At 37.7% G+C, this 15,995-nt stretch overlaps 1 protein-coding gene and 1 long non-coding RNA gene across 7 annotated transcripts in view; one reads left to right on the top strand and one right to left on the bottom strand.

The window, feature by feature from the left end:
• Positions 1-7,620, bottom strand: part of LOC135363851 (uncharacterized) — a 121,642-nt gene extending 114,022 nt beyond the window's left edge. The window contains exon 1 of the long non-coding RNA XR_010410056.1: positions 7,096-7,620. This is a non-coding gene — a long non-coding RNA (uncharacterized LOC135363851). The remainder of the gene's footprint in view (positions 1-7,095) is intronic.
• Positions 7,621-7,659: 39 nt separating this feature from the next.
• USPL1 (ubiquitin specific peptidase like 1) overlaps positions 7,660-15,995 on the top strand; it is a 34,096-nt gene continuing 25,760 nt past the window's right edge. The window contains exons 1-3 of one of the 6 annotated variants that reach the window (XM_064586261.1): positions 7,660-7,974; positions 10,954-11,101; positions 11,643-11,771. In XM_064586261.1, the coding sequence (XP_064442331.1) occupies positions 11,021-11,101; positions 11,643-11,771 (210 nt within the window). In that variant the 5' untranslated portion in view covers positions 7,660-7,974; positions 10,954-11,020. The other 5 variants (XM_045869266.3, XM_064586260.1, XM_064586259.1 and 2 more) reach the window with 5 other exon arrangements.

The following is a 15,995-nucleotide window of genomic DNA, read 5'->3' as shown; positions in this document are numbered from 1 at the left end:
TTTGGATGAGATGGAAGATAATGGAGGGAAACCAACATTTGTTGAAGGCTTCTTAACTGCCGGGCACGGTTCTACGTATCACCTCATTTAAGATAACTTCATTTCATACATGGGAAAACTGAGGCTCAGACAGATTAAATAATTTACTTCAGGTCACAAAACTAGTTAAATGACACAGTGGGATTAGTGGATATTTTCATCATATGGATGAAATTGAGCCTCAGGGAAGTTAAGTATTTTGTTGGAAGAAACAATTGGAAAGTAGCAGAACTGTAATTAATAAGTGGACAAGCTGAAATCAGGTCTGTGAATCTAGAGGCTGTTGCTTTCTTCTTTCTTTTTTTTTATTAGGGAAAAGGGGAGAGAGAGTCTATTGCTTAGGAAAACTCAAAAGAATAGGAAAGCAATAGTAAACTTAAAAAATAAATCAAACTACACCATCAAAAAATAGTCTACATTTTAACTCGTGGTGTGGTCAAAGAACCATACATTAAAGACCACAATGGCTTAAAAATCACTTAAAAAAAAAAAAAAAAGAAAAAAATCAGGAGTTTTGTCTTGATTAGTTTTTTTTATTTTTTTTAAATTTTTATTTATTTATTTATTTTAAAGATTTTATTTATTTATTTGACAGAGAGAGACAGCCAGAGAGAGAACACAAGCAGGACAAGTGGGAGAGAGAGAAGCAGGCTTCCCACTGAGCAGGGAGCCCAATGTGGGACTCGATCCCAGGATCCTGGGATCATGACCTGAGCCGAAGGCGGACACTTAATGACTGAGCCACCCAGGCGCCCCTAGTTTTTTTTTTTTAAAGATTTTATTTGACAGAGAGCTACATAGCGAGAGAGAGAACACAAGCAGGGGGTGTGGGAGAGAGAGAAGCAGGCTTCCTGCCGAGCAGGAAGCCCAATGCGGGGCTCAATCCCAGGACTCTGGGATCATGACCTGAACTGAAGGCAGACGCTTAACGCCTGAGCCACCCAGGTGCCCCTTAATTGATTAGTTTAATAACTGCTAACTGCAATCAGCAATCAGAATCCAATTATTAGATTGAACTGATGACTTGGCAACTAGTTGGAAAACATCAACCTAGTCAAAAATAGTCAAATTAATTTTAAAGTTAGTCTCAATTTAGAAGTATAACGTTTAAGGCCAGAGTAATTTTATTATGGAAATTTTTAAAGATTGCCTTATGACAATGTTTTATAAGAGTTCTTTATGATAAATATTACTATTTTAAAGACTTTCTAAAAAGTGAAGCTAAATATTTACTTACCCTATTCACTTCAACTATTTTTCTTTTTTTTTTTTTTAAAGATTTTATTTATTCATTTGACAGAGACACAGCGAGAGAGGGAACACAAGCAGGGGGAGTGGGAGAGGGAGAAGCAGGCTTCCCGCTGAACAGGGAGCCCGATGTGGGGCTCGATCCCAGGACCCTGGGATCATGACCTGAGCCTAAGACAGACGCTTAACTGAGCCACCCAGGCGCCTCTTAATTGATTAGTTTAATACCTGCTAACTGCAATCAGCAATCAGAATCCAATTATTAGATTGAACCAATGACTTAGCAACTAGTTAGAAAACACCAACCTAGTCAAAAATAGTCAAATTAATTTTAAAGTTAGTCTCAATTTAGAAGTATAATGTTTAAGGCCAGAGTAATTTTATTTATTATGGAAATTTTTAAAGATTGCCTTATGACAATGTTTTATGAGTTCTTTATAATATTACTATTTTAAAGACTTTCTAAAAAGTGAAGCTAAACATTTACTTATCCCTATTCACTTCAACTATTTTTCTATCTTTAAGACCAAAGTCAAAATTCAACTCTGTGAGGCTCTTCCTGTAATTAAAATTAACCATTTTTCTTCATTGTTGCTACTGCGTATTTCTTGCACATCTCTATTTAGTATTTATTTCACTTTTCCTTTGTATAAAAACTATTTGTTTGCAAATGTTTCTACTTTTCTTTAGGAATAAGGATTATGCATTATTCACCTTTGTATTCAGCCAGCATTTAGCATAGTGCTTTGCATATTCAATAAAAGCTTGTTGACAACATTTTTCTCAGTAAGATGAGCATATAAATTACTTATACATCTCCCCCAAAAAACCGCTGAATATAAAAACATGGGGAAATACACCATTGAAAACATTCCATTTTAAGAGTAGGTTCTGTCATCCATATGAATTGGGAACCATGAAGATCGTTCATTGATCAACAAATTATGTATTATGTATTAGGGAATGTTTACGTAACAGGGAACAAAACAGATGTAGTCCTTGCCTTCACAGAGCTCACAACTTAGTAGAGACAGACCCCCCCCACCCCACACACACAATGAAGAAAACGAACAGCGGGTGATAATAAGGAATTAAGAGTAATGGTGGCAGGTAGAGGGCCGCTCAGATAGGGTGGACAGCTTGACAAGAGAAACTGAGGCTGACACTTGAAGGGTAAGAGTCAAATATGCAAGGAAAAGGAGAACAGCCCCAGAATTAAGGCCCTAAAGCAGGGGTGGTGGTCATATGCCACAATGCCAGCTTCAGGGGAATACAGTTACTATAGCACATTCTCCATTCTTCTATTTATCAATTCTTTTGCAGTTGTTTCTATCACTTCTCCTTTTCTGATGGTACAGATTTTCCTGGCTAAATTAAAAAATGGCATGAACTCTGGGAAATGTCAGATTGTTTCCAAATAATCCTAATTTCCCTCCAGTCCTCATGACTGATAAATTCATCTCCAAATGACAACTGTATCCTAATTAGGAAAGAAGAGTGTTTCTCTAGATCAGCTTTAATTTTTTGATTTGGAGTCCTCCTGATGCTAATCAACATGTTGTGTAATTACTTCAATAATTACTTATAGAATGTTCTTTTCTTCAGAAAAACGCCCTGCTGCTTTCTGAACCCTAGGTTGCTCTAGAGCCTAGACAGAGAAGGGGGACCGAAAGCACTAACCACTGGGCATTCTCAGATCTACTGCTACAGCTACATGTGAAATTATGTGAGCATGTGCTATACTGGAAAAAGCCCTGCATTAGAAATTAGAAGATATAGGTTCTAGGCCCAGGTCTGCCACTTTGTCACGCAAATTTGGTCAATTGTTTACTTTTATGTTTAGTCTTATTGGTAAAGTGGGAATACATGGAAGTTGTATCTTATATAAAGTCAACTGTATGTGCTTGGCAAAGAAGTTTAACAGAAAAATATCAATTTAAATAGTACTCAATGTGTGTAAGTCCAGGAGTAAGCATGCGCTGAAAGACATAAATATGTTGTTACATCAATTAGTCTCCATTTTTATGAGCCTCACTGAAAATCTTGCTCTGCTGCAGGATTTTAGGGTTTAAAGATTTACATACTTATTTATATATACTTTTATATATATATATATATATACATTTATTTGTTCGTTTAGGACAAGGTTTCTACATATATCCACTTGCTTCATCTAGGGCTCAAATAAAGAAACAGCCATTCAGATGATGTGATTTATTTTGTATGCTGAGCTTTAGAATCAAATAGGGTATTGACTCCACTATACCACTGTACTATTCTGGCACAGAGAGCACACAAGTCAAAGTTGATGGAACCCTGGGAATACACTGTTGAGACCGTGAGCCATCAATTTTTACTTATTGGTAACTAAATGACATAAAAACATAAATGACATAGTTTTATCCACTATGTCACCATTCCAATAGAGCTGTGCCACTGTTTAGGGAAAAGACATTCACATATATGGAAGATGAGGAATGTACAAAGCTATTCATTGCATAATGCTTTTAATAAAGACCAGGAAAAAATCTAAATGTCCAGAAGGAGAGGACTAATGAAGTGACACATCATACAATGGAATATTATGCTGCCATAAAAATGAAAAAGGAAACTTAATGACAAAGAATTTCTAAGATAAATGAAAAAAATAAAGTACATAAACTGTACATAGTACCATCTATGTAAAAAAGGGCAAAAAATAAAATATGTGTAGTATTTATTTGCTTATATACATGTAAAAGTTTTTTGGAAAAATATACAAGGAAACTGTTAGCATCGGTTGCTTCCTAGGCAAGGAACTGGGTGGCTAAGGGGCAGGAGTAGAACGAAAACTTTTCATTGCATATTCTTTTTTACCTTTTGAATTTTGAACCATGTGAATGTATTACCTAATCCAAAAGAAAACACAAAATTTAGATTGGCAATAAAGTAGTTTGAGATGGAATAGGATCAGGTTCTTAATGGAAAACATTTACAAAAAGTAGGCATAGTTCTGAGGATAAATATCTGCAGGTAGAATATCAGAATGGTGACTATTCCAGACTTCTGACTTTTTAGATCTATAAACCAAGGCCCTGAAAATTATGTGACTCATGTAAGGTCACACAGCAAAAGAGGATTAGAAATCACATATTCCAGTATTTATGCCTCTATGACTCTTCTTTATCATATTGTTTTCTCATTTTGTATGGGCAAAACACAAACAAGTTTAGGCTGTCATGTTCCGTCTAAAGCTTAGAGTCTAGAGTACAAAATAACCTCAAATCCTGAGGCTACTAATTTCTTGTATGGCCTTGATGTGGCTATACTTACAAATATGTGACTGCACGTATTATAATATGATAAATGTACTTTTTTCTATCCTATCTCAACTGAATTCACTGAGGGCAAGAACTAAAGTGTCTTAATTTTCTAAATATGCAAATGCCTAGCAGAAGTGTACTGCCAAAAATATTAATATAAGTTCACATTCCTTAACCAAAACCCAGAGTCTGGATGTGGTTTAAAAATAATAATTTCTTGGGACGCGTGGGTGGCTCAGCCGGTTAAGCCTCTGCCTTCCACTCAGGTCACGATCCCAGGACCCTGGGATGGAGTCCCTGCATCAGGCTCCTTGCTCAGTGGGGAGCCTGCTTTCCCGTCTGCCTGCCACTTCCCCTGCTTGTGAGCTCTCGTTCTCTCTCTCTCTCGCTAACAAATAAATACATAAACCTTATAAAAAAAAAGAAATAATTATAATAATTTCTTGATATTTAAAAATGTTACAAGGTACAAAAACCATTATGTAACACCTCCCATACCAGTGGCCAAGGGCAGCACCCCATAATCAAACATAAATATTTCTTCAGCAAAACATATGGGATAAAAATTATATATAATTTCTCATTTGCTCAGGTCATATTACCAAATGAATTTTGTCTCCAAGTTTAAGTTTTTGGTTTGCAAAGCCTCCTGAATGTTGGAATTAAATAAGATTATATAGACTGTACTCACAAAAGTGCTGTTAAAAAATATGGTTAGTCACTTTAGCTCTCATCTTTTTGATGAGATCAGAACAACCTATCATAGCAGACAGCTTTTACATCCAGGTTTGGGCTAAAGACTTGGTTTATGATTAAGAAATCCAACCTAGAATACAGGACAAAACCCCTGACACTATGAGAAGAAAAAATTAAAAAAAAGAAAGAAAATCTTAATTGTACATTATATTCTTATCGTAGCTGTTCATTAATTTAATAAAAGCTCTCTTTGATTAGATTGTGTTCATTTTTATTTATTTTTTATTATTTCTTTTTCAAAGATTTTATTTATTTGACAGACACACAGTGAGAGAGGGAACACAAGCAGGGGGAGTGGGAGAGGGAGAAGCAGGCTTCCCTCCCCCCAAGCAGGGAGCCCAATGCGGGGGCCGATCCCAGGACCCTGGGATCATGACCTGAACCGAAGGCAGGCGCTTAACGACTGAGCCACCCAGGCGCCCCTAGATTGTGTTAGTGTTTAATTAGAAACAGGTAAATAAAACTTCTGTCCCACACTGCTGACAGCAAGATTGCTTTAATTCTCCTGTAAGGTAACTGCACTTTCTGGGAACAGTGTACATAGAAAGACTCATTCTAAATATATTGGTAAAGAAAAAGCATTTATGTATTCAATTTTTTTCAACCTGTGACCGGTACTTTAATATAAATGAAAAGAGACTTTCTAGTCAACCTCTTCTAATTGACTCTCCTATATTATCATTCTTTTTATCCTATAAAGTCTTCCAAACTTTTTCTACTTTTTACAAGAGAGAAAAGCTCTGGAGTCAAAACACAGTATACACGAAAATCCTCTTTTCTTTCCACAACCCAAGCCCCACATCCATTTTGTTTCTGTCACTATTACATATTTTTTTCCTGGCAAAAAATCAAATTTGCACTAAAAGACTGTAAATCAACTTTACAAACAACGTTTCATTGATATAGTTCAGTTTGGCGATGTTGATTTTTCAATCTTAAAATTTTAACTGAATCAATTATTTTGTTCAACTTACGAAGTTAACAATTCAGCAAGCATTTATTACAAAAAGAATAGTGTATTCCATCCTAAAAATTGAAATAGCAATGGTGAACAAGAAAAACTCTGAGTTTGGCTATTATTTCAAGGTTGAAATACTAGGTTCTCATATTTTCATAATTCACTTATAAAAACTAGTTGGATCTTACAACAAATATACCAGTATATTAACAATCGAGTACAACAAAAAAGGTAAACAAAAACTAACCAGCCTGGTTTTCTGTCTGGAGAAAAACAAAACAAACTGCCTATTGGATTTCTTGGCCATATGCATTCCTAAGTACAGAAAACTAAAATCCTTTTTACTGAGGAATTTCTTGGTATATGGGACTTGTTTCCTCTATACCGCCCTATCAAAATTACCAGCATTATTCCAGAATATATTTAGTTTGAGACCACTAAAAATACCCCCCAGTCCAAAATGCCAACGGTGGTTACTCTGTAAAAAGAAATGGTCAGAAACTACATATTACTCTAGGACATAGAACCAAGCGACCAAAGGACTTCTAGAATATGCTGCCCCAAGATTCAGAATGCAATTCAGAAATAGCACACGCGGTCACGATGTCCCTTAAACCACATGACCTTCCTACGAAAGCAGAGCCTCAAACTTATCAACTACATGAGAACTCCCCCTTTCTCTTAAAACAAGGCAGGGCAGCTGAAATGAGCGCAGCAGGGACAGATCGGCTGCTGACTAGTAAAAACAGGTCGTGGATAGCAAAGTCCCTGTGTTTTGGCTACTCCCCTTACCGTTAGAAGATCTGGGAGGGAGGAAAGGAGGAGAAACACCCCAGAATCCTGGCAGAAAAGCCCCTGGCCTCGCAGATGGGGTTTAGGGAGACAGGGAGGGGCAGCTCCGTGTGTGGTGACCCTTTGTGAACACACACTCTGTGGCTGCTCGGCTCTCACCGAGGCTTTAGGAGAGCGGACTACGGGGGCCTTGCGCGACCCACAATCGTCGTGGAGGCCGCAGCGCTGCAAAAACGCGCCGGCCGACGGATTCCATTGCACCCCCCGCCTCTACAGGCCAGGGAGCCCTTCCCTCGCCCAACCACCCACCCACCCAGGTCACTCTCCGCGGCGTAGACTTCCGACCCGGGCTCGCGCGGGCCAGGGCGCAACGAGGTGCGCACCAGTCTCTTTCCTCAGCGTAATCCCTCCGCTGTCGGACGCGCACTAGTTTTAATCACGCCCCACCCCCTAGCCGCCGGCGTCACCTCCGCCACTCGAGCGCTTTCCAGCAGCTTCCAGAAACGTCGCCTCCCCAAACCCAGCCACTCACAGATGCCGGGCTCGGCAGCCACCGGCCCCGCCCCTAGCCGTCGCCGCAGCTGAAACTGCGGCTGCGACAGCCGGGCGGACAGCCACGCCTCTGCAGAGGCCGTCCGGAAGTGCTCCCGTTTTCGCCTTCCCCGCCACGCTGACGTCCCTTCAGGCCCCGCGCCGAACAGGAAGGGGAACTCTTTTGCCGCGGACTCAAACCGGAAGCTGCTTTTCTAGCGGAGAGGCCGGTGGGGGAGGAGCAGGCCGAGGGGAACGTGGGTTGAACGTTGCGTGATGTAGTGTGGACCCAGCCTGGAATAGGAGTTCGGAGCAACCCGGTGCGAAGAAGGGGCGTGCAGGCGGCAGGTAATAGTTTCCACCGGCTCCTCTAATCGGGAAGACGGACAGAGCTGGGAAAAGGGACTGTCTGTGGGGTAGTCGGCGCACAGAAAGGTGGGCTACCCTGGGAGAGGAAAGGGGCTGGGACTGGACTCGGCTGGGAGGGTTGGTGATTGAGGTATAGAAATAGAGTTACTGATTCGTTTTGTCTCAGAGAGGTAAATGCTGAAGAGAAACCAGAGTTGTTTTTCGCTCTTCCGAAGAGCGTGGAGATGGGGAGGGTTAACGGAACCCTGCTCCTCCTCGGCTTTCCAAGGTTGGTTTTAGAAACTGAGATGTCTTGGTCCTGGGCGTCTCTGATTCTGGAGGGCTGGGTTTGGTACCAGGAAGGGCCGGGCGCCCAAAGCCGACCTCATTCCTCGGCTTTAAGTCCGCTGTGGCCTTATCTTTGACAATTTATGTGCTGAGCCCGCTTGGTCTTGGGGGGCAAACTCAAGTTTAAGGCTCTTCTCGGAGCAGCTCGTTCTCTGGGTTTCCCCCCTGTGCACACGGGACTGTGAAACAAGCTTAACTGCATATCTTTCGTCATTCCCAGGGCAACCTTTACACATTCATTGTGCTGTAACTGCATTCATACGGGGCTAGGTAATTCACATTCGGGGACCGGGAATATCAGTGACTCACAGAAGTACTGAAAAGAGGGCGTCAGAAGAAAGGTGCTGAGGGTGAAGTGGAGTAGAGGAGGGTAAGATTGGAAAACCAGGTTGGTCTCAAGTGCAGTTAGCTTTAGGTCATAGAACTACGTTCAGGTAAGGTGTAAATAGATGATTTTAAGCTGAGCCGTGACAGACTCAGACTTGTTTTATACAAGCGTCACTTCGGCAGTGTTACAGAGAGGGGACGGGTTGGAGAGGTGGGGATTTGAGGCTTCCAAAGAACTGTCCACAGAATTTGGTGACACTTACTGCATGAAGAAGTGGGAAGTGAAAGTTTCGAAGATCACTCAAATTTTCTAGTGTGTTTGGAAAGATGAAGATACCAAAATACAGGTGAGATACAAGAAAGAGGAGCAGGTTATGTTGGTAGGGAGAACAGTGAAGATGATCATTGAGGGCAAATTAACTTGTGAGAATCACCCCAGGGTTTTGTATAGAAGACAAAGTTAATTAATTTTGGAAGACCTGGATAGCTCACCTCTGGTATTTTTTTAAATGAATTTTCTTTTGTGGGGTTTTGCATATTTAGAATTTCCACCACCAGCCTCTCTGCTTTCCCCGTTGAAATGTTGGCTCCTGGGATCAGGATCAGAGCAGATTTGAAGGCTTCTTATGTTTTACTTTTATAATTGAGAGAGAGAGAACAGGCCAAAAAAGTTTTCTAGATCCCTCAGGCAGATGGAAATTTTCATCAAAAACATCTTATTCAAGGTATATAGGGTACCAGTTTTTCTTTTGAGGATACTGCAGAATACTACAAGATGTGCAGCGTATTTTCTACATAGAGTGAAGTATAAAACTAGCACCAAATGAACAGTAGTTAAAATTTACTGTCTGTTCAGGTGCTAAGCATATTACATGTATTGTATTTAATTCTTAGTACAAACCAGTGTTACAAATTTCTGAACCCAGATGTGCAGTTGTAAAGCCCATGCTTTTAGCCACTCTGGAACTATAAGCATTTTGACTCTTTCCTGTATAGTTCTCTTTTGTAAGTATATTATAAATAGAGCCAGCCAAAAATAAATTGGTGTTGTCTGTGAGGAGCTGAAGAAGTAAAAGTTAGCACCAAACTTATTTTTATCTTTTTGGCAGTGGTTCTCAGTGGGGCAGTTTTGCTTCCCAGGGGTCATTTGGCAATGTCTGGAGACTTTTTTGGTTCTCACAACCGAGGAGTGCCAATGGCACTCACTACCTAGTAGGTGGAAGTCAGGGATGCTGCTAAACATCCTACAATGTGCAAGACAACCCTCACAGCAAAGAATTGTCTGGTCCAAAATGTCTATAGTGCTGTAGTTCAGAAGTCCTGCCTTAGCAATATTTCTTCAGGAATTTGAGATTCACTTATACTTTTCTTAGAAGCATTTTTATTTTTGAAATTATTCCTTAAAAGATGTGTAAAGTTTATACATCTGGAACAGAATAGCATAACTGGTTTTTAAAGTGAAGCTGTAAGCCACGGTTTCCCAGGAGGTGGGTTGTTACAGAAATTCTTAGATTTGGGAAAGATTTTTGCTTGAAATTATTTTACAACACCGCACAAGTGGTGATTTACTCTGCTTTAAGGTCTTTTGTATCTGGTTTCCTTATATTTTAAATCCATACCTAAACTACTTTTAGTAATTAATTTTTCCTTATACTGAGCTCCAGTCTTATAATTTTGACTTTACTGAATGTGATTCTATTCCATGGGATTACACTCAAACTTGCTACATGTGTAATTTGTACTACTATAGTGTTTATATTTTTGTTTGGTACAGTTCATTTATTACAAAATAGCATATTGTTGGAAATTTAAAAAAAAAAAAAGCATTATTCTCTTGATGACCTTGGTGGTTGAAAGCAGTAGAAATGTATGGGGTTCTTTTGTCCCTGTCGAGCAATGGCACAATAGATCTGGGGTCTTTAAAATACATTCTTAGTATAATGCTGACATACTTGTTTCAGATTATGCATAGACCCTAAAAACTTGGGTTTTTAAACTCTGGTCAATATAATTTGTTATTTAAGTAATAGTTTATCTCTCTTATAAGTTTTAATAAATTTGCTTACAAATGAGTCTGAAACTTGGTCCTGTTGCCAATCTGCCCTCTTCCAGCAAATTTGCTAGGTTTACAAGTAAATATAGGTAATTTGTTTTCGCTTCAAGATTACAATTTTAGAATATGTTTATATTGGGACATGTAGTTTCAAAATATACTTAATGTATATAATCTTATAAGATAGCATAGCTCTTTTTCAAAGTAAACAGGATTTTTATTTAATTGTCTATTGACTTTTTTTTTTCCAGGGTTCATTGAAAAATCCTTAGTGATATTGACATGTTTCAAGTGACATAAATTAGCCAATGACTCGGAATGATGGATTCCCCGAAGATTGGAAATGGTTTGCCAGTGATTGGACCAGGGACTGATATAGGGATATCTTCACTCCACATGGTGGGGTATTTGGGAAAAGTTAGTGAACTTATTTTTTGCCTCAGTGCAAAGTTGGTTTTTGTCCTCCTTTTTATGAGACTTAAATTTGGTTTTAATTTACCAATTAACTTCTAAAAATTTATATCTTCCACGGAAATCTTACAGCAATGGCGAAAGATTATTTTAATGTATTTACCTCTCTGTGTTTTATTGATATGTGAAAGTAGAAATAAAACATAGACCTTGTGGTTTATTATTCTCAGAAAATGTGGAACATACATTTTCCCTGGTAGTTGACATTACTTTTTTTCTTGCAAATAAAACTGATGCTATTTTTAACACTTAAAACTTAGTATTTAAAACTGTAATACATTCTTTTTGGAATAATAGCTATATTTAAAGTGTATATGCATTTCTTTTATTTGCCATGTTTAAAATATCTAGCCAGGACACTTCCAGGTGAAAATTGTATTTTTTTTCTGGGTTACTTTCCATTTAACTTTTTGTAATTTGATACAGTCTAGGAATGTCTATATTTTAATTTACTTTATTTCTTTTTTAGAATTATGATTCAGCTAAAGTCCCGTCAGATGGGTATTGCCCTGCTTGTAGAGAGAAGGGAAAGTTAAAAGCCTTAAAGACTTACCGAATTAGTTTTCAAGAATCTATCTTTTTGTGTGAGGATCTGCAGGTAAAGTATTAATCTTAGATAGTATTAAGGTTTTAGCTTTTTACTATTTTCTTCAGTGTTTAAATTTGTACTCGTTTTGTATTTTTTAGACTGTACATTTTTAATACATAATCAGAGTTTCTAGATCTGCCTAGTGTACAGTTTTAAATATTTTCTGTTATTTTTCCCGAATTATTGCATGAAGATACTTGTTTTTATTATCATTAGACTTGTGAGGGGAGAAAATACATTTCAAGATGGGTTTTTTTTAACCTTGTGGGGGTCCTTGTTAGTTGTTGGAATATAGTAGTTATCCTTTCATCTCTTTGATTTATAAACTTTGGAACTTATTGGAAAAGTTATTAATCTCTAAATATTATATACTTAAGGATCTAAATATCCAGTGTATCCAGTGGTAGAACCTTTTTTTTTTTTTTTTTAAATTTTAGTTACTTATTTGAGAGTGAGAGAGAACATGCGTGCAAGAGAGTGGGGTAAGAGGGAGAACTAGACTCCTTGCTGATTAGGGAGTGCTACTCAGGGCTCAGATCTCAGGACTCCAAGATCATGACTTGACCTGAAGTCACTTAACCAACTGAGCCATCCAGGCGTCCCCAGTGGTACAACTTTTACATAGGAGCTGATTAAATTCCATAATACTCCACATTTTATTGTACTTGACAATTTATGAAACTCTCATATACATGTTTAGTTCTCTAAACTTTGCAAGGTAGTTATTTCCATTATGAATAAGAAATCAGAGAGGGTTTAGGAACATAAGATCTTCATAAAGTTGCAAAACTGTAATTGGAATATAGTCTTCTAATTTCAGATATGTTTTATTCCAAGTAAACTAGCAGTTCATCAGAATCACCTGGAGTACTTTTAAAAAATTTCTGAGTATCATCCCCGGATGCCATTTCAGTAGAATTGACCCAGAATTATATAATTTTTTAACTCTTAAGGATGAGTCTCTTGATCATCCAAGTTTGCAAAATACTAAACTAAATCACACTGTTGGTGATAGATACTTTGGCTGAGTGTAACTTGAAGAAAATCTCTGGCATTCCTACAAATAGAAATAAATTTCTTTTTGCATTTATTCAATAATTTTTTTTTTTTTTTTTTAGTGTCACCACATTGGCAGTGTTCCAAAGGCTAGGATACAATGAATAAAGCAAAAAATATCTAACCCTCAAGAAGGTGGTTATGGGGGCGCCCGGGTGGCTCAGTTGGTTAAGCATCTGCCTTCGGCTTAGGTCATGATCCCAGGGTCCTGGGATGGAGCCCCAGCTCTGGCTCTCTGCTCTGCAGGGAGCCTGCTTCTCCCTTTTCCTCTTCCTGCCACTCCCCCTGCTTGTGCATGCGCTTTCTCTCTCTCTCTTGGCCAAATAAACAGCCTTTTTTTTTAAAGGTGGGTATGTTCTAGATGGGGAAAAAATATCAATAAGTAAGTTATAGTTTTTGTGTGTGAGGTAATGAAAGGTGCTCTGGGGAAAAATAAAGCCCGGGGACCCAGAGTGGTGAAGGGAATTCTTCATTGAGAAAGTGACATTTGAGCAAAAACCTGGAAGAGATGAAGAACAAGCCATATGGCTTTCAGATGGACAAGCATTCCAGGCACGGAGAGTAGCAGAAACAAGGCCCTGAGAGAGTAGAGGTTGCCCGTGCAAATTTGTTCTACTGCAAGGAAACTAGAAGAGCTGGATCTGAGTAAGTAAAGCAGAGTAATAGAAGATGGGTAAGAAAAATAATGGGGAGGAGGCTGGACCAAGTAGTGTCTTAGAGGCCATTGTAAAGCCTTCGGCTTTTACTGTGACTGAAATGAAGAGCCATACCAGGGAGTGACATAATCTGATTTACATGTTAAAAAGATCACTGTGGCTTCTGTGTTGAAAATATATGTAATGGGCAAGACCTGAAGAGGGGACACTAGTTGAAAGACAATTAGAGTATTCCATGGGGAGCAAATAGTGGCTAAGGTGATGAGACATGGTTGGATTATCTATATATTTTGAAAGTAGAGCCAAAAAGGATTTGCTGAAAGATTGGGATACACAGTAGGAGAGAGAGGAATCAAGGATGATTCCCAGATTTTTGGCTTGCATAATTGGAAGAGTGGAGTTGCCAATTAACTAAGACGAGAAAGACATTGGGCAGAGGAAGATTTTGGGTGAGTGATAAAAAATTGGAGAGGAAGAAGTGAGAAATACAGATGTGAGGTGGTACCTGGAGGAGGAAATTTTTAAGTTGGGAAAAATAACAGCATGTTTGTATGCTGGTTATATCCAGTGGAGAGGGAAAAATAGGAGAAAGTGTCACAATTGCTCGAGAGCTATCCCTGGAGCAGACAGTGGGCTCTATCGAACAGTGAGAAGGCTTGATGTTAGGAGGTTTGACAGCTTATCCTAACAGCAGGCTATATAGAGAGTTTACTCATTAACTACCTCAGAACAAAGTTGTAGAGTGGTGAATATGGGAAAGAGAAATCTTTCTAGAAAAAAACTACTTTTTTCTCCTCTTCCAGACAATGTATTTCAGTAGAGTTCTTTAACCATGGACTGCCATAATAAAGAAGTCCCTGTCCTCAGGACATTAGGTTATAGCTATTAAAGTTAGAGATTTTATTTGCATTTTGAGATTTGAAGCATTTTTTTTTAAGTGATGAGGAAAAATACAACCAAGAATTCTAAGCATATACTTTGCAGATGTGAAAAAAGAACTTTAAAGTAATTATTGATCTAATTTTTAGGAAGTGTTCTATTCAGTAAGGGCCCAGTGTATTTTGTGAAGTAGATTGGTTTACACCAGGAGTTAGCAAACTCTTTATATGACACCCACTAGCTAAGAACAATAGTTAGGTTTTTAAATGATTAGGCAAAAATGAAAAGAATACTATTTTGTAATATATGAAAATTATATGAATTTCAAATTTCAGTGTCCATAAGAAAAATTTTATTGGAATGTAGCCATACTCAATCATTTTTGCATTGTCTATGGCTGTTTTTGTATTATAATGGCGGATTTAAGTAGTTATAACAGAGACCTTGACTAGCTCAAAAAGCCTAAAATATTTATCTGGCCTTTTTCAGGTAAAGTTTGCTGATCCCTGGTCTATAAGACCTTTGAATCAATTTGTTAATTTGTTAATTTTTTTTATTATAAAATTTGAACTCCACAGAACATTCTGCTTTCACTTGCCAAATTGCAAAGAACCACATGGGAAACCCCTCTTAATCAGCAGTTTCTTGATTTCAAAAAAGAAGTAAGATTCAAACTCTGCTTCCAAATTAATAAATTGAAACTCAAGTTTTTTCCAAGTGTAGGGAGTTTTATCTTTTTTTATCTTTTTTTTTGAGTATTCCATTAGTCTTTTATTGGAACATTTATTTAGTTTTTTTAAAAAAACATGAAATTTATAAGGCTCTTAAGTCTTAAGATGTCAGAGAAAACACTCATTTTCTTGGTTTTCTTCATTTGTAAAATGAATGTAAATTATTTTTTTTGTAAATGTTTTTATAGTTTGTTTTTGGCATACCTTATACTTTTCCAAATATAAGGTAATGTGCAATGTTTTCCTTTTTCTGTTTTATAGGAAAACGGGAATGTATTTAAGCTGCTCAAAAAATCAGTGAAAGAGGCAGCATTAGATTTTTTCAGCCTTAGATTTTAAATGCTTTTGCATGGTTGGGCTAGATGGAAAAATTAATACTCTATGTATTATCATTTTATGACTTTCCTTTTTTTGAAGACAGGTTAAAAAACTTCTAGTTACAAAAATGGCATATGTTCATTATAAATACAAAGTAGATACTAAAGTCGAGGTATAAAGAGATAAAAATCTGAAAACAATTTATGAAAGAGAAAAAATGGGGCAAGGACAAATTGTATTTTAAATTGGCCCTTTGACTGGAGCACAAATTATAGATAGAAAAGTCAGATGAGACATTTGCAAATAATGTAGGGGAAAATCATCTAGGCCACTAAATTTTGCAGCTCCAGGGCCCTTTATTGTTTATTGTTTTTAATTAAGCAGGGGTGCTGGTAGGATATGACACCATGATCTTGACTCTGCTTGAGATCGATAAAGATTTTTTTAATTTTTTTTGTTTTTTAAAAATTTTTTAATTATTAAAAAAAACGTGAAATTTACCATCTTAATCATTTTTAAGTGTACGGTTCAGGAGTGTTAGGTATATTCACATTATTATGCAACAGATCTCTTGAACTTTCTCGTCTTGAAAA

The sequence above is a fragment of the Mirounga angustirostris genome, unplaced genomic scaffold (assembly GCF_029215605.1).
Source record: "Mirounga angustirostris isolate CCGP_5_RB_7025 unplaced genomic scaffold, mMirAng1.0.hap1 SCAF_3, whole genome shotgun sequence".
Taxonomy (NCBI): Eukaryota; Metazoa; Chordata; class Mammalia; order Carnivora; family Phocidae; genus Mirounga; species Mirounga angustirostris.
The sequence above is the reverse complement of the archived record's forward strand: the minus strand, read 5'-3'. Positions and strand labels throughout refer to the sequence as shown.